The sequence below is a fragment of the Daucus carota genome, chromosome 2 (assembly GCF_001625215.2).
Source record: "Daucus carota subsp. sativus chromosome 2, DH1 v3.0, whole genome shotgun sequence".
Taxonomy (NCBI): Eukaryota; Viridiplantae; Streptophyta; class Magnoliopsida; order Apiales; family Apiaceae; genus Daucus; species Daucus carota.
In genome coordinates this window covers 32373337-32393002 of record NC_030382.2, presented here as the reverse complement: position 1 = coordinate 32393002, position 19666 = coordinate 32373337, and the positions used below count along the sequence as shown (strand labels likewise).

Here is a 19666-nt window from a genome sequence, read left to right as displayed (position 1 = left end):
TTTCTCAGTTTTTTTTGGAACACTTGAAAATAATACACAACACTTGGTTATATATCTTAAGTTTACAACTTTTCTTGGACAAAAAATAAATTATCTAAATAATCCTAGAAAAGGCTACACCCGAACTCAATTTCTTGTTTGCACATTATTGGAAATATTTCTTTTCTTGACTAAATTGCTTTGTTGAATATTTCCATGTTGCGTAGTTTAGAATGGTAAGCTTCAAGTTCTTCAACATCAGACTAAGACTATATATAGCTTAGCTTCCAAAACGGTTTGTACTTTTTCTGATCAACGCATGTGACCATTGTCCTTTTTCTTTGTTGTAGTTGTCAACTGATAGCTCTCAAATTAGCGATTGATGAGTCAATAATCAGCCGTTGAAGTAAAGATCTATTGGGTTGAAGTATACATATCAATGTACAAGCTACTAAGCCAAAGATAACCTTTTTTCTTTTAACTGCTGAAGTACCAGACTTGTTACTGCTATTTTATTTTTTGTCCTAGCTTTTAATTTTGGTACTTAGTTGCTTTAGGCCATGTTGTCCTATTCATTATCCAGGGTCAAGTGATTGGAATTTTATGTAGAACCCCTCAGAAAGATAGCAGCAGTGAGTTACTTAGACCAGTTGCTGCACGTGGTGGTGCATTTAGAAGGCCTCAATGACACAAAAGTTCATCTTCAAATAGAATACCTAACGACATGATTATGTACTTTACAGGCTTTGATTATGTATTTGATATTTAGATTACATGGATGTGTATTAGTTGATCGATATTGGATCTTCACATAGAATACCTAAACGACATGATTATGTACTTCACAGGCTTTGATTATGTACTTGATATTTAAATTACAGGGATGTTAAAGAGTATAATATACATTATTTAAGGTGTACATAATCGATGTAAAATTCAACAATAGACATCAGTTATTAACAACTGATGTTAAAGACAGGTACCTTTAACATCGCCCACTGTAACATCGGTTACGATTTTCGGGGAAATCAGTATTTGACTTATGTATATTAGCATATTTCTAGTAGTGTTGATTTATCAGTTGATAGCTCTTTTCCACTAGCCATTGATGGGTTGAATAGCAGTTGTTGAATCTTTATTCCTAATTCATTGATGGCTTGATTTAGTCGTTGATATTCATTTCACTTGTGTAATTTATACATGACTTCGAATATTTATAATTTGACAAACTAACTACACATCCATTGATAGATCAAATCCTTATCGATTGATCAACTTATAATTCTATCAACTACTACTAGTAAAAAGTACCTAGTTTGTTACAACACCTCATCCGTTGTTGGATTATCTGATCCACAGATACTACAAATAGTATGTTATGTGTTGATCAGCTACATATTTCTAACAAATACCAACTTTGGCATTTTTGTTTACCTTTTTTTTTATTTTATTCACAGGCTCTATCTTTTTTATCAACTGATTTATGGTTCCTCAATGGATAATTCTCATCCGTTGATAGTTTGTTTTCCAAAGAATAATCATTATCGGTTGATTTATTCATTTCTTCCACAAGAGTTTTCTTACTCAAGATTTTCTTTTCCTTGATCCACACATGCTTACACTTCTTTTCCAATGTTTGAGTAGCATTAATTCATGCTATCAATAACATACCTAAATTCATTGTCTTTATTATTGTGACGGACCCACAATAATAACCGACTAAAGCATGCATAATACGATAATAATTAAACTGCAGAATCTTAAATATAAGAACTACAAGTCTAAATCCACAATCCCCGGAATCACCAGGAATGAGTATGAACAACATCTAAAGTTATTACAAACCAAAATAAAATTCTAAGTCATTACTACAAGTTTTAAATCCCCAAAAGTCTTAAAAGATAAAGTTAGGGAACTACAAGTTCCCAACCTGCTCCATCATACGGCGGTAGGCAATACCCGATCCTGAGGTGGTCTTACGTGCGGTTTGCTTGAATCGAGCCATCCTCGGGTTTCACTGAAGGGTTATAATAAACAATACAATTAATGAGCAAAAAGCTCAGCAAGTGAAAGCAGTATATATAACAGTTCACAGTATGCAATATAAACAAGTGCAACAATAACAATGGATATCACAAGGTATAATCTCAAGTAAAGGTGCAAAACATAACGAGTTTATTGGAATTGGAATCACACAGCGCCACGAGCATTGAGGGGTGATCAGCCCACATCAAGCTCCGAAGCACATAAAGTGATTCAACCAGGGAGGATCCTCGGCACACATTGGCCATATACAGACATCAGGCTGCCCGCTACTGATGCTGCAATTAAATTAAATGACTGGCGCCTCAGTCTTATTAGAAAAATACCATCCAATTCCTTTTTAAGTCAAATCAATTTAATTCCATTTCAATAAAAAAAGGGTCTTGATCAAGGACAAGCTACTAAGCAAAAGTGTTTTCAAGATTTAAAGGATCTTTCTAAAATAAGGGAATGTTATTAAGATCAGGGTTCCAAAAGAGATAATTCAGTTTAATGTGGGATCTCAAGTTCTCAATATGCATCAAGGGACTATTAGAAGATATTCATGTGGGTGTAAGGTGATATTATATGAAAAGGTCAATTCAAGTATTATGGGTACTATTGAACTCTAAAGTTTGATCATAGGGTGATGATAAGGTGATATAGTTCTAGATAAGCAGTAATAATGCATTCACAGGGTATATAATCAACAAGCAAGTATAAAGGTAAGTTTGAGAGTTCCTTGTCACCACAATGCTAACTACCCTTTCGTGTGTGTGTGTGTGTGTATAAAATATATACACATATATAAATATATAAACTAAAGCTTAATTAATAACAAGTAACATATTCATCAAGTAATGAACATAACAAGTAAGGCATGGCATACTATTACTTAGTTAATATTACTTAGTAATCTCTAGTAATTCCTTAAGTCACTTAAGCAATTAGTCAAGTAACACATAAGGTCTAAGACCAACACCTCCTAATTACACCCTACTGACTTTAACTTAGCCAAATAAGAGTAAGGCACACTTGTCCACCCACCTCACAAGACTCACCAATGGAATGCATCCTACTTGACTTACTAGAGTGCTTACCTTGGCAGCACTTGTGTGCCTTGGCAAAAATGATGCATCTATACTAAGTGCATTGACCTAAACTAACTTGAACTATCTTATATGACTTAAAACTAACTCATGAACTCAATATGAGGTCAAGGCCTCACTGATGACATACTCGTATGCAATGCATCCCAACTTGGTTCTAAAATGTGACTCTCTAGGTGACACTTGTGTATTTTAGTAGAAATGAGGCATCTCCACTTAAGACATTCACTCTAATTTCATTTCTACAGGTTGATATGATCCTAAACTAACTTTATGAAGTGGTGTGACTCAAAGGCCTTGCTTACAAGGACCTTTAAAAACTAATGCATTCGAGTGACTACTCTGCTTAGGCACTTTGGCACCCCTTGGAGTGCCTTGGCAAAAACAACCGTTTCCACCTTGTACCTTGGTGAAATATTGACTTCTCTGGATACCTAAGACCTAAATCTAAGTTGTGCATTTTTTTTGACACTAAGGCCTTGCTCAGGCCTCCCTAGGCCTCCATGCCAATTTGGCACAGAACAGCCTCCTCTGCTGTGTACACTGCCCTGATTTCACTCACTTAAAACCTCATTAACTAATTCAATTAGCCATTCTAATGACTTGTTAAGCTTCCTAAGACTTCGTTAGACTTATCTAAAGTAAGGCCCCATGAAGGCCTCACCAATGACATAGTTTTGATCACTCAAAGATGCATTACACTACAAAGTGCCCTGTTCTGTGTTGCTCTCTGAAATGAGTGTCTGCACCTATCTAAATGGATGTTTTTATTACTTCTAAAGCTACTGGAGACTTGTACAAACCAAGTCCCAACTCCAGGGAACTCAGGCCTATGAAGGCCTAACCAAAACATACCTAACTCCCTTAGTTTATCTAGTACAAAAATTCTGCCATAGTGTGTGTGTGTGTGTCTCCTTCCACCTTAACTCCCTTCAAAACTCCATAAATCAACAACCAAACCACAAATCCTAATCTATATTGTACATAAGCCTACTGACTATCAACACAAGGGATTTTACAACAATAGTCAGCCACATATAAGCACAAAACCGAGGCAAAACACATAACAAAACAGAGCAGATTTTACCAGAACTATGCTCCACAGAATTTTCATTTGCCTTTATTTCAGCGCCGTCCTCTCCAGATTTTTCCAATTGCCTAGAGTCATTCCTGCACACATGTTTTGATTTTAATTTTTTCTGGTCATATATGTGCATTCTAATTGCTACATTAACTTAATTAAAAGATCATGAGCCAATTCACATTGCACTGAAGTTTGAAAGAAGACGCAAAGTACTTAAGTTTAATTGGTAACCTGCTTGGTAGACTATTATGATTGTTTTCACCAACTTGCTGCATTTGGTAACCGCTAAAATCGATGAAAATGGAGTTGATCTTTATGGGCACCACTCTACGTCTGTATTTTGGGGGTTATTCTTCTCCATGCTACACAACCCTGCACATCAGGCATATGTCTAAGAAATACCGGATAAATAAATAGTTCTCGTCCCAACTATTTCCTAAAAGATATCAATTTCGATTTTTTTATTACAAAACTTATCAAAAAAGAGTAATCTTTATAATATAACAAAATAATATTATTTATCTCAAATCTTGTCCCGTATTATTTTATTAAATGACATGGAACTAATTCTAATTAGGTGGTTTATGTGCATATAGGTAATTAGGTGGTTTATGTGCATATAGGGGTCCATTATTTTTAACATAAGTAGAACTAATTAATCACTGCAAACTAGCATTTGGGAAAAGTATTTGGGAACAATTTTTGGGTTAGTAATCTCCATATAAAAATCAACTGCAGGCACTTACATCCATCATATTTAGTTTATGCATTAAATATTAAATGGTCTCTTCACTATACTCATTTTGCATCCACCATATGTAGTTTATGCATTAAATATCATATTGTCCCATCACTATACTCATTATGCTTACTTTCATCCATTATTTTACTTATGTTCTTAATTTTCAAGTCCCATCCAAATATAAATATTTAGATGGGACGAAGAGAATAGTTGGTAAAAATCATCTCAAATTCTTTTATAGGAAATCATATATATATCTTCTATGCTCACACCACATGCTAACACGTAGATAGTGGATTTAATATAATTAATAACATCACACATGTGAAAAGAAGCTAGCTAGAGTTTAACACCATCTATTATGATAACCAACATATTTTGGTGATCAAATAAGTGTGAACATAAAGTTAAAATGACGATAGATTTTGAATAAGAAGAGAAAACATGTTCTTTTTTAGGAAGGAATCATTTTAAGTATTTGGCAATTAATTACTAGGAGTGTGATTGCAATTTAAACGTGAAAGATCCTTCTTTATGGCTTAGAAAAAACGTTGATTACCGAAAAAAGAGAAATCGTATTTTTATTTTAACAAGAAGAAGTTGGAGTCATGACTGAAAATATATTCAAAGATGAAGGTTGTTTTTTAGGATTAGTATATGGGCATCAAGTTCCAAACTTTCTAAAGTATGATAAAAATATGAAGGTCTGTGGATGGAAAAACGGAACCCAGACACGGAGATGATGTAAATATTATTTAGAGCAAGTACTTTAAAAGTGTTCTAATGCATTTTCTTTTATATATTATGAAATAAAAATCTTAGTGATTCAGTATTACTAATTTGTATGTCAACTTCCAACAACAATTTCTATATTTATTTCTCATTTTATTATAATAATATAATCAAACCAATAAAGAGGAGTTTCACTATTTATCATGATTCTTATCATAATTATGTATTTCAACTATAAAAGGGGTAATATATACCGGGGATAAATTACCTAAGATCTATAAAATAGTGGGGGTCAATAGTATAGAAAGAGATATAAATGAGATTAAAGACCATTCAAAAACTCGGAGCTACCCCCCGTAATTATGGTCATTTAATGAATGAAATTTTGACAAATAACTAATAGATTTCCTTTCTTTCGGTTATTCTGTTTTCCTTTCCTAGTCTATTAATAACAAAGTTTTTCACCAATGTATAAACTCACGATTCCAATGAATCTGGCTACTATAACCTTCCTGGCCACTATTTTTATTTTTTCGATACATTTTACTTCAAAATAAGAAATTCTATTTTCAAGAAACAAAACTAGAATGGGAAAATTCCAATTATACAATTTATACAAATTTTTTATTTTCATTTTTTAGGGCTCTAGGGCTATATGGACTCGAACCGTAGACTTTCTCGGTAAAATGGATCAAACTATTTATTAGAAAAGGAAGGGGAGATCTACTGCTTACTGCCCACAGAAATTTTTATTCATAATTCTATTTATAAATATAAGACAATTGTTCGCACACGTAAGTACTCCTCCGTATCTAAGGCCACTTGAAAACCATGTTCCACACTAGAAAGGGGTTGCGAAGCAACTCTTTCCTTATATCGTGTCTCAGGCCAAATTTAAATCTAGCCAAAATGTGGCGAGCATCTTGGTTGACATCCGATCCAACCTAGTGGTAAGCAATATGCCAAAAACAACAAATAGCTTCGGCGGCGCTTTTTCGCCCTTTCTTCGCTCTGGACAGGAGCACTAGTAGACACGGGGAAGGAGCAGGCGAAGCGTGCGGAGATCAATCGATCAATATGAATCTCGAGAATCGCCCCCTCCTTGTTCTAGAGGCTCTTTGCACGAAAGGTGTAACGACTGCCCCGCTGTCTCCGACATGGACCCCGTAAAATTGAATTTTATTCCAAAAAATGAAATAGGGAATGATTACTAGTTACCAAAAAATATGACCGAACGATGTCTTAGGGATTCCGCAAAAAAATTAGACCTAACTAGTGATATTGAGGATGTCTTGGGGATTTAGGGAATCCGTGTAACACTGTTGGAGGAGCATTTTATGTCACATTCCCTATATAGGAGCTCATTTAGATAAATCCCTTTGGTTAATGATTTAGAGAAACTATAAGATTTTATATTTCATTTGACATGTCATCAATATTTTCCTAGCATTCAATATTAGAAAGTTCAGAAGTGTTAGTGGTTTTTAACTGTCAACTGCTTATAGGTTTGGCTTCTGATTCGTCTCTTTAGCTATCAAGGCAATATTCACAAGAAGATCATCATCTGAATCATCTCCATCAGCCGCCCAGACTTTCTCCATAGTGATGAATTCTCTTTTCTTTTGCTTTAGGAGCTTAAAGTATTTCTTTCTGTAATCAATATTTTCAGTTGAGGAGCTTTTCCTTTCAGCTATGGGTTCTATGCACTCATTAGAGAATTGACCAAGTAGACCACAATTGTAACATTTAAATTTTGATCTGTCAACCAAGTTTGATGATTTTGGATGACTACTCCTTCTAAATGGGTTAGAGGTTATAGAGTTTCTCGTGAACTTGAGCTTTGGAGAATTTTATAAGACAAAAAGCCAGATGTTCATCAATATCATCAAGCTCAGCTTGTGTGTAGAAGATTCATCATCCTCTTCTATCAGCTTTCCATTTCTGTCCTCCCTTTACAAGCCTTCATACTTGGTGTATCCTTAGTATTCAAATTCTAAAGTGTGGTCCCATGTTCTTCATTCTTTTCTGCAACCAAGGCCACAGTCTTTCCCTTCTTTGATCCTTTCTCCATTTCCTCATCTTTTTGGATCTCAAGTTCATATAGGTCTTGAGTACATATAACTTCTCCTAGGTAGGGGTGTGCATTCGGTTCGGTTTTTAGTAACCGAACTGAAAACTAAAATAATTTCGGTTCGGTTAACCAAATTTTAAATTTCGGTTCGGTTTTCGATAGCCAAATTTTTGTTTTTACAGTTTTTAAACCTCGATTAACCGAAAACCGAATGGTTTACCGATTTTTTATATTGTATAAAAAAATAGTATTTTAATTAATAATATAAATATTCTAATTTTATAAGATCTTATCTACTGAGACTATGACCTAAACTAGCCTACAATTACTCAAGAGGAAAGATGTGCCCTATAAAATACCAATAACCTCTTCCGAGTATTAATGGATTCTCTAAAAATACAATCAAGCCTATTTCCATGGTATCATGCAAATTACAGACATTAAACACATCATCCTCATTTCCTAACAATCCGTTCTACCTATTTCCATTGAGAATTTCATGTCCTTATTGGATAAATCACAACCATCTAAATTCAACTTCCGATAGTAATTAGATATTGGTTCAAAAAATACACATAATCATGCCTGACATGTAATTGTTAATTAGCACAACTCAATAAGGGGAAGAGCAATTAAATAATCTATTTGGGGTTGGAAAATCATGCATCTATCATAGCTATGGTTCAACTTAACACCAGATTATACATCTACTCGCTCATAATCAAACTAACAAAACACAAGAGGTAATAAAAACACATAATTATACAGAACAGAACACTTCTGAATGATATACTAATCACACATAAACAAGCATAGAACAGAAAAAATGTTATATAAAGTGTTCATATATATAAACTGATGATTGATTAATGAAAACATATAAAAGCAACCCAAGAAAAAAAAGAGATATATGTAAGATCTTACAAATTGTGAGAAGGAGTTGCCTATGAGTGTGTGACTGTGAGATGAAGAAAGATAAAACTGCTGAGCATTTGTGGGTATATATGAGCAACTTTTTCGAGGAAAGATGGATTGGGGGCCCAATATTACCTTATTAAAACTTGTTGTCAGAATGTCAGAACAACCTAGTTTGGTTGTGGGCCAAACCAAAGTAGGATGGACCCACTTTGGGTTAATCATACTGAAAATTTAAATACATATATTTTTTAAATAAAATTTAAATACATATTTGATTAGGAAAACTTGGGTCAAATGTTTGATAAGAAAAGTTTACAGCAACTAACCTATACTAACAGAATTTTAAGATTTTCCGTGTAAAAAGAAGTAAATTATAATTTTTTTCTAAAATACAGTATAATTATATATGCAATTTTAATTATAATTCTTACAAGCAGAAAATTAATCAATTTTTTTTTAACAAAGTTACAACCACTTTTGTATAATTTTTAACATATTAATTTCTCAAGATATATTTGAAAACATGGATATTTTGTAATTTTCTCTAAATATTTTAGGATGATTATTCATTTTAACTTCGCATGCACGGGTTTTATGGATATTTTGGTAATTTTCTTTAAGTATATAGGATCACTAATCATTTTAACTTCACACCATAATTACGTGGGTATTTGTCCCACAAGAAAATCTTGACTTATTTGTGAAAATTTCCTACTCCTCCTTCTCATGAGTGTTTAGAGATAAAGGTGTTTGAACAATTATTCGATTGCAATTTTGAGTATATAATAATTAATTAACTAACTAATATAACTTTTTGTGTCTTCCACTTTTTACTACCCAATTTTGTTTACATAATAATTATTTTTGGCAAATTTTCTTACAAAAATTATTATTTTACATAATTAATTTTAGTTAGAAATTGACGGGTGGGTATAAATGGAGTTAGAATCCCCGGTTTATGATTAACACCAATCCGCATGTAATCAAAAATCATACATACAAACAGTTCAGTTTAATAGATCACAAACAAGAGAAAAATGAATATTATGTAAAAAGTCAAGAATAGAATACTTATAAAAATTTGAGAAATATACAAGCTTTAATTTCATAGTTTGTATTTCTTTCTCAAATATTTTAATCACTCATAAGTCTTAACTTGCTTCTAATTCTACTACACTTTTTTTATTTCTAACAGGAAGCAATAATTTTAAATATATCTAAATGGCCCCTAAAAATTACACATAGAAGGTAGTACCACACTCGCATTTGTACTCCTTGGTTCCACAGATCTTGCTATGAGCTTTCAGGTCAGACAGCACAGCATACCTCTTGTGACACCTGGTGCAACTGAATTTCTTCTCACCATGTTTCCTAGAAATATGCTTCTTGATTCCAGTCAGATCTCCGAGAGCCCTTGCTGGATCATGGTGGGCGTGCACAACCGATTTCGGGGCAGATGTACACCTTCTTCTGCACCTCATGATCTGTCTTTTTCTTGAGCTTCCAGGGCAGATTGTGCCCTCTTTTGTGGAGTTGCAAGTTCTGTTCCCGAGGAAAACCCTTGTCGCACAGCTCACATATAAAATGATTCTTGGCAGTAAGAGATTCAGGAGAGAGTGCAACAACCACCGCATCAGGATCTGTCATTTACAAACATCACATAATTAATAACAAATAAACAGATCAAACAATCAAAACCCACGCACATATATATAAGATCTTACTTGGATTTCCCGGACGATTTCGGTTCCTTCTCGGAGAAGCAGCATCTGCAGTAGCTCCTTCTCCTGAAAAATGCTGAAGTAGAGGAATCTGCTGATTCTCAAACTCCACTTTTCCAAGATGCAGATGTAGAAGCAGCCATTTCTCAAAATTCTTTTGGGGAATTCTGGAGTAGAGATTCTGTTGATTTTTAAGATCCTCTTCTCCAAGACCAGGCATAGATGCAGATGAAGGCACAACCATAATAATGGCTGGCACGTTTGTGGTGTATTTATGGGCGGTGCATTAATCATGGGAGATGATGAGGAATTGGGCCAAGTTTTATCAATGGAAGGAGAAGAAATAGGATGTGTGTCTTTCATGGAGGAGGTGAATTAGGTGGAGGAGAAGGATGAATGCTACATTTTTTGAGATTTGGGTGAAGATATTGTTTGGCCTGAATGAGTTTTTGTGTGTCTAACTAATGGCATGAAGCCGTCATTATATATACAAAAAGTCATAAGTGCATTAGGCCAGATATCATAAAAAAAAATCTCAATTACAGCTACTATTATGGTAATGAATGAGAGATAATATTGTATTTTATATTATAAAATGTCTATGTACATAAAATTTTACTATTACTTTTGAAATTATATATAAACAAATCTATATATATTGTATATATATAATCGAATCTATTAATATAATCCTAGATATTATCAAATCAACCATTCAAATCATCGGTTGAGATATTTTATTATTCATTTTGAAACTCCTACATATAATATCTTAAACGTATCAAAAGATATCTATTAGATTTTAGTTTGTTCTTGATAATGTTTGTCCACTCGTGTATTCATTATTTCTCAACAATATTTTACTAAACTCTAAGAGCTATCTCCATCCATGTGAAACCCTTAGCTAAAAGTTCATTTGTCATGCCACATATAAAAATTATAGTTGAAGGCCTTTAAAAAACAACACTCTAGCCATACACACCCCTTATCTATAATTATAGTCAAGCTTCTATGGATGTCTATATTTGTCGATCGTCGGTAAGAAATGTGTAAAAATATTACACATCACTTATTACCATATTAAAATGATAAATTCTATTTATAATTATCTAAAATATTAATAAGATACTATTTATAACTAGTACATCAAATTAGTAAGACATGTGACCTTTTTCCGCCTACAATTACTCAAGAGGAAAGATGTGCCCTATAAAATACTAATAACCTCTTCCGAGTATTAATGGATTCTCTAAAAATACAATCAAGCCTATTTCCATGGTATCATGCAAATTACATACATTAAACACATCATCCTGATTTCCTAACAATCTGTTCTACCTATTTCCATTGAGAATTTCATGTCCTTATTGGATAAATCACAACCATCTAAATTCAACTTCCGATAGTAATTAGATATTGGTTCAAAAAATACACATAATCATGCCTGACATGTAATTGTTAATTAGCACAACTCAATAAGGGGAAGAGCAATTAAATAATCTATTTGGGGTTGGGGAATCATGCATCTATCATAGCTAGGGTTCAACTTAACCTCAGATTATACAACACTTCTTAATGATATACTAATCACACATAAACAAGCATAGAACAGAACAAATGTTATATAAAGTGTTCATATATATAAACTCATGATTGATTAATGAAAACATATAAAAGCAACCGAAGAAAAAAAAGAGATATATGCAAGATCTTACAGAATTGTGAGAAGGAGGAGTTGCCCTGTGGTCTATGAGTGTGTGACTGTGAGATGAAGAACGATAGAAGTGGGAAAGATAAAAATGCTGAGCATTTGTGGGTATATATGAGCAACTTTTTCGAGGAAAGATGGATTGGGTGCCCAATATTACCTTATTAAAACTTGTTGTCAGAATGTCAGAACAACCTAGTTTGGTTGTGGGCCAAACCAAAGTAGGATGGACCCACTTTGGGTTAATCATACTGAAAATTTAAATACATATATTTTTTAAATAAAATTTAAATACATATTTGATTAGGAAAACTTGGGTCAAATGTTTGATAAGAAAAGTTTACCGCAACTAACCTATACTCACAGAATTTTACGATTTTCCGTATAAAAAGAAGTAAATTATAATTTTTTTTCTAAAAATACACTATAATTATATATGCAATTTTAATTATAATTCTTACAAGCAGAAAACTAATCAATTTTTTTTAACAAAGTTACAACCACTTATGTATAATTTTTAACATATTAATTTCTCAAAATATATTTGAAAACATGGATATATTGTAATTTTTCTCTAAATATTTTAGGATGATTATTCATCTTAACTTCGCATGCATGGGTTTTATGGATATTTTTGTAATTTTCTTTAAGTATATAGGATCACCACTCATTTTAACTTCACACCATAATTACGTGGGTATTTGTCCCACAAGAAAATCTTGACTTATTTGTGAAAATTTCCTACTCCTTCTCATGAGTGTTTAGAGATAAAGGTGTTTGAACAATTTTTCGAATGCAATTTTGAGTATATAATAATTAATTAACTAACTAATATAACTTTTTGTGTCTTCCACTTTTTACTACCCAATTTTGTTTACATAATAATTTTTGTTGGCAAATTTTCTTACAAAAATTATTATTTTACATAATTAATTGTAGTTGGAAATTGACGGGCCGGTATAAATGGAGTTAGAATCCCCCGTTTATGATTAACACCAATCGGCATGTAATAAAAAATCATACATACAAACACTTCAGTTTAATAGATCACAAACAAGAGAAAAATGAATATTATGTAAAAAGTCAAGAATAGAATACTTATAAAAATTTGAGAAATATACAAGCTTTAATTTCAAAGTTTGTATTTCTTTCTCAAATATTTTAATCACTCATAACTCTTAACTTGCTTCTAATTCTACTACACTTTTTTTATTTCTAACAGGAAGCAATTATTTTAAATATATCTAAATGGCCCCTAAAAATTACACATAGAAGGTAGTACCACACTCGCATTTGTACTCCGTGGTTCCATAGATCTTGCTATGAGCTTTCAGGTCAGACAGCACAGCCTACCTCTTGTGACACCTGGTGCAACTGAATTTTTTCTCACCATGTTTCCTAGAAAAATGCTTCTTGATTCTAGTCAGATCTCCCAGAGCCCTTGCTGGATCATGGTGGGCGCGCACAACCGATTTCGGGGCAGATGTACACCTTCTTCTGCACCTTCTGATCTGTCTTTTTCTTGAGCTTCCAGGGCAGATTGTGCCCTCTTCTGTGGAGTTGCAAGTTCTGTTCCCGAGGAAAACCCTTGTCGCACAGCTCACATATAAAATGATTCTTGGCAGTAAGAGATTCAGGAGAGAGTGCAACAACCACCGCATATCAGGATCTGTCATTTACAAACGTCACATAATTAATAACAAATAAACAGATCAAACAATCAAAACCCACGCACATATATATAAGATCTTACTTGGATTTCCGGGACGATTTCGGTTCCTTCTCGTAGAAGCAGTATCTGCCGTAGCTCCTTCTCCTGATGAATGCTGAAGTAGAGGAATCTGCTGATTCTCGAACTCCACTTTTCCAAGATGCAGATGCAGAAGCAGCCATTTCTCAAAATTCTTTTGGGGAATTCTGGAGTAGAGATTCTGTTGATTTTTAAGATCTTCTTCTCCAAGACGAGGCATAGATGCAGATGAAGGCACAACCATAATAATGGCTGGCACGTTTGTGGTGTATTTATGGGCGGTGCATTAATCATGGGAGATGATGAGGAATTGGGCCAAGTTTTATCAATGGAAGGAGGAGAAATAGGATGTGTGTCTTTCATGGAGGAGGTGAATTAGGTGGAGGAGAAGGATGAATGCTACATTTTTTGAGATTTGGGTGAAGATATTGTTTGGCCTAAATGAGTTTTTGTGTGTCTAACTAATGGCATGAAGCGGTCATTATATACACAAAAAGTCATAAATGCATTAGGCCAGATATCATTAAAAAAAATCTCAATTACAGCTACTATTATGGTAATGAATGAGAGATAATATTGTATTTTATATTATAAAACGTCTATGTACATAAAATTTTACTATTACTTTTGAAATTATATATAAACAAATCTATATATATCGAATATATATAATCGAATCTATTAATATAATCCTCGATATTATCAAATCAACCATTCAAATCAACGGTTGAGATATCTTATTATTCATTTTGAAACTCCTACATATAATATCTTAAACGTATCAAAAGATATCTATTGAATGTGCCAGATTTTAGTTTGTTCTTGATAATTTTTGTCCACTCGTGTATTCATTATTTCTCAACAATATTTTACTAAACTTTAAGAGCTATCTCCATCCATGTGAAACCCTTAGCTAAAAGTTCAATTGTTATGCCACATATAAAAATTATAGTTGAAGGCCTTTAAAAAACAACACTCTAGCCATACACACCCCTTATCTATAATTATAGTCAAGCTTCTATGGATGTCTATATTTGTCGATCGTCGGTAAGAAATGTGTAAAAATATTACACATCACTTATTACCATATTAAAATGATAAATTCTATTTATAATTATCTAAAATATTAATAAGATACTATTTATAACTAGTACATCAAATTAGTAAGACATGTGACCTTTTTTAGCCTACAATCATCTCTTATCATAATCTTTTCAATTAGGTTCAAGCCATAATTTGACATATAATTTTGTTTATTATTTATATTATATTTTACGATAATACGGTATTTATGGGATGATTTGGCGGAAATGATGAGCATATCCGTCAAAAGTTTTGGTTCCCGCTCAATCCGTCAAAAGTTTTGGTTCCCGCTCAATCCGTCAAAAGATGGCCGTAAAAAAAAAAAGCAGGATGTGTTGTAGTGCATGTGGAGAACTCTAGTTTGGTTTATCACAAACTCAAGATATCGACAAGTATTCGAAAGCCTTTCATGATGTATATCGCAGGATCTCTATAGTCTACAGTGATATCATCTACAACAAAGTCTATGATTGTTATCATGGAGTCTACTATAGCAAACTCATAATATGATATCGTGACGTCACTTGTAGCGAAGTCCATTAATCCTATCGTGAAGTGGAGATGTCGACAAATCAATATTAATTGTTGTGAATTGAACTTATCGACAAGTCAAATTAGTTGTCGTGAAGTAATGTTGTCGACAAGTAGAAAATATATTGAGAACTTACAATTTTGTTCAAACTGATCTGAAATAAATCAAGAAGACAAATAAAACAACCACTAGTACTATTATTTCTAGAGATCGTTTTTTGAAAGGACAAGTGGCAAGCCTAAAATTCAAACTTGGAGCTTAATTAGACATGGATGTATAAGATGTAGAAGGACAGAGCCGTTATAACAAAAAAAAAATGTTGTTGCATCTTTAGATTGTGCACTGCAAAGGTAGTCAAGATAGATTGATACAATTGTTGAGAGAACTTGTAATTAGTGGACCATTATTTGCAGTTAATCAACGTGTTAGATTTATAGCACCCTCGAGATTTATATATAAAACACAATTTATTCCTTAAACTTACTGGAGTATTGATTACAATTTAAACGAACATAACGAACTTATCCGCAAACAAATTTAAATCGAGAATTTTGTAATTACGTATTCAACTCCCTTTCTATATCACTTCGGGACTAACAATTTCTTAATTGTATTCAAGAGAGAACAAAATGATATTAAAGCTAAACTGAAATTTGAAATTAAACAAGACTCTTTAAAAATTTTCAGGTGGAGATGGTTCCCACCTGTGGAATTTTTATATATTGAAGAACTCTCTATGTTTTTCAACACGGATGCATACAAAGAGATGAAAGAGCTAAATTTTACAAGATTTTGCCCGACTACTCCAAGTTGCTCTTCTTTCTCAGTTTTTTTTTGGAACACTTGAAAATAATACACAACACTTGGTTATATATCTTAAGTTTACAACTTTTCTTGGACAAAAAATAAATTATCTAAATAATCCTAGAAAAGGCTACACCCGAACTCAATTTCTTGTTTGCACATTATTGGAAATATTTCTTTTCTTGACTAAATTGCTTTGTTGAATATTTCCATGTTGCGTAGTTTAGAATGGTAAGCTTCAAGTTCTTCAACATCAGACTAAGACTATATATAGCTTAGCTTCCAAAACGGTTTGTACTTTTCTGATCAACGCATGTGACCATTGTCCTTTTTCTTTGTTGTAGTTGTCAACTGATAGCTCTCAAATTAGCGATTGATGAGTCAATAATCAGCCGTTGAAGTAAAGATCTATTGGGTTGAAGTATACATATCAATGTACAAGCTACTAAGCCAAAGATAACCTTTTTTCTTTTAACTGCTGAAGTACCAGACTTGTTACTGCTATTTTATTTTTTGTCCTAGCTTTTAATTTTGGTACTTAGTTGCTTTAGGCCATGTTGTCCTATTCATTATCCAGGGTCAAGTGATTGGAATTTTATGTAGAACCCCTCAGAAAGATAGCAGCAGTGAGTTACTTAGACCAGTTGCTGCAGGTGGTGGTGCATTTAGAAGGCCTCAATGACACAAAAGTTCATCTTCAAATAGAATACCTAACGACATGATTATGTACTTTACAGGCTTTGATTATGTACTTGATATTTAGATTACATGGATGTGTATTAGTGGATCGATATTGGATCTTCACATAGAATACCTAAACGACATGATTATGTACTTCACAGGCTTTGATTATGTACTTGATATTTAGATACAGGGATGTTAAAGAGTATAATATACATTATTTAAGGTGTACATAATCGATGTAAAATTCAAACAATAGACATCAGTTATTAACAACTGATGTTAAAGACAGGTACCTTTAACATCGACCACTGTAACATCGGTTACGATTTTCGGGGAAATCAGTATTTTGACTTATGTATATTAGCATATTTCTAGTAGTGTTGATTTTCAGTTGATAGCTCTTTTCCACTAACCGACTAAAGCATGCATAACACGATAATAATTAAACTGCAGAATCTTAAATATAAGAACTACAAGTCTAATCCACAATCCCCGGAATCACCAGGAATGAGTATGAACAACATCTAAAGTTATTACAAACCAAAATAAAATTCTAAGTCATTACTACAAGTTTTAAATCCCCAAAAGTCGTAAAGATAAAGTTAGGGAACTACAAGTTCCCAACCTGCTCCATCATACGGCGGTAGGCAATACCCGATCCTGAGGTGGTCTTACGGGCGGTTTGCTTGAATCGAGCCATCCTCGGGTTTCACTGAAGGGTTATAATAAACAATACAATTAATGAGCAAAAAGCTCAGCAAGTGAAAGCAGTATATATAACAGTTCACAGTATGCAATATAAACAAGTGCAACAATAACAATGGATATCACAAGGTATAATCTCAAGTAAAGGTGCAAAACATAACGAGTTTATTGGAATTGGAATCACACAGCGCCACGAGCATTGAGGGGTGATCAGCCCACATCAAGCTCCGAAGCACATAAAGTGATTCAACCAGGGAGGATCCTCGGCACACATTGGCCATATACAGACATCAGGCTGCCCGCTACTGATGCTGCAATTAAATTAAATGACTGGCGCCTCAGTCTTATTAGAAAAATACCATCCAATTCCTTTTTAAGTCAAATCAATTTAATTACATTTCAATTAAAAAAGGGTCTTGATCAAGGACAAGTTACTAAGCAAAAGTGTTTTCAAGATTTAAAGGATCTTTCTAAAATAAGGGAATGTTATTAAGAGCAGGGTTCCAAAAGAGATAATTCAGTTTAATGTGGGATCTCAAGTTCTCAATATGCATCAAGGGACTATTAGAAGATATTCATGTGGGTGTAAGGTGATATTATATGAAAAGGTCAATTCAAGTATTATGGGTACTATTGAACTCTAAAGTTTGATCATAGGGTGATGATAAGGTGATACAGTTCTAGATAAGCAGTAATAATGCATTCACAGGGTATATAATCAACAAGCAAGTAAAAAGGTAAGTTTGAGAGTTCCTTGTCACCACAATGCTAACTACCCTTTCGTGTGTGTGTGTGTAAAATATATACACATATATAAATATATAAACTAAAGCTTAATTAATAACAAGTAACATATTCATCAAGTAATGCACATAACAAGTAAGGCATGGCATACTATTACTTAGTTAATATTACTTAGTAATCTCTAGTTATTCCTTAAGTCACTTAAGCAATTAGTCAAATAACACATAAGGTCTAAGACCAACACCTTCTAATTACACCCTACCGACTTTAACTTAACCAAATAAGAGTAAGGCACACTTGTCCCCCCACCTCACAAGACTCACCAATGGAATGCATCCTACTTGACTTACTAGAGTGCTTACCTTGGCAGCACTTGTGTGCCTTGGCAAAAATGATGCATCTATACTAAGTGCATTGACCTAAACTAACTTGAACTATCTTATATGACTTAAAACTAACTCATGAACTCAATATGAGGTCAAGGCCTCACTGATGACATACTCATATGCAATGCATCCCAACTTGGTTCTAAAATGTGACTCTCTAGGTGACACTTGTGTATTTTAGTAGAAATGAGGCATCTCCACTTAAGACATTCACTCTAATTTAATTTCTACAGGTTGATATGATCCTAAACTAACTTTATGAAGTGGTGTGACTCAAAGGCCTTGCTTACAAGGACCTTTAAAAACTAATGCATTCGAGTGACTACTCTGCTTAGGCACTTTGGCACCCCTTGGAGTGCCTTGGAAAAAACAACCGTTTCCACCTTGTACCTTGGTGAAATATTGACTTCTCTGGATACCTAAGACCTAAATCTAAGTTGTGCATTTTTTTTGACACTAAGGCCTTGCTCAGGCCTCCCTAGGCCTCCATGCCAATTTGGCACAGAACAGCCTCCTCTGCTGTGTACACTGCCCTGATTTCACTCACTTAAAACCTCATTAACTAATTCAATTAGCCATTCTAATGACTTGTTAAGCTTCCTAAGACTTCATTAGACTTATCTAAAGTAAGGCCCCATGAAGGCCTCACCAATGACATAGTTTTGATCACTCAAAGATGCATTACACTACAAAGTGCCCTGTTCTGTGTTGCTCTCTGAAATGAGTGTCTGCACCTATCTAAATGGATGTTTTTATTACTTTAAAGCTACTGGAGACTTGTACAAACCAAGTCCCAACTCCAGGGAACTCAGGCTTATGAAGGCCTAACCAAAACATACCTAACTCCCTTAGTTTTATCTAGTACAAAATTCTGCCATAGTGTGTGTGTGTA

The 19666-nt window shown here is 33.5% G+C and overlaps 1 protein-coding gene across 1 annotated transcript; it reads right to left on the bottom strand.

Annotated features, from left to right (window-relative positions):
• Window positions 1-13435: 13435 nt before the first annotated feature.
• LOC135150502 (protein indeterminate-domain 6, chloroplastic-like) lies at window positions 13436-14080 on the bottom strand. Its single transcript, XM_064086840.1, has 2 exons — window positions 13840-14080; window positions 13436-13755 (listed from the first exon to the last, which is right to left on the bottom strand). Exons 1-2 carry the CDS (start codon window positions 14078-14080, stop codon window positions 13436-13438), a joined length of 561 nt encoding a protein of 186 aa, XP_063942910.1.
• Window positions 14081-19666: the final 5586 nt, after the last annotated feature.

Coding starts and splice junctions, on each gene's coding strand:
- LOC135150502 (XM_064086840.1), bottom strand. CDS start 14,080: ATGGTTGTGCCTTCATCTGCATCTATGCCTCGTCTTGGAGAAGAAGAT. Junction 13,756..13,839: donor AAATCGTCCCGGAAATCCAA/GTAAGATCTTAT, acceptor TGTAAATGACAG/ATCCTGATATGCGGTGGTTG.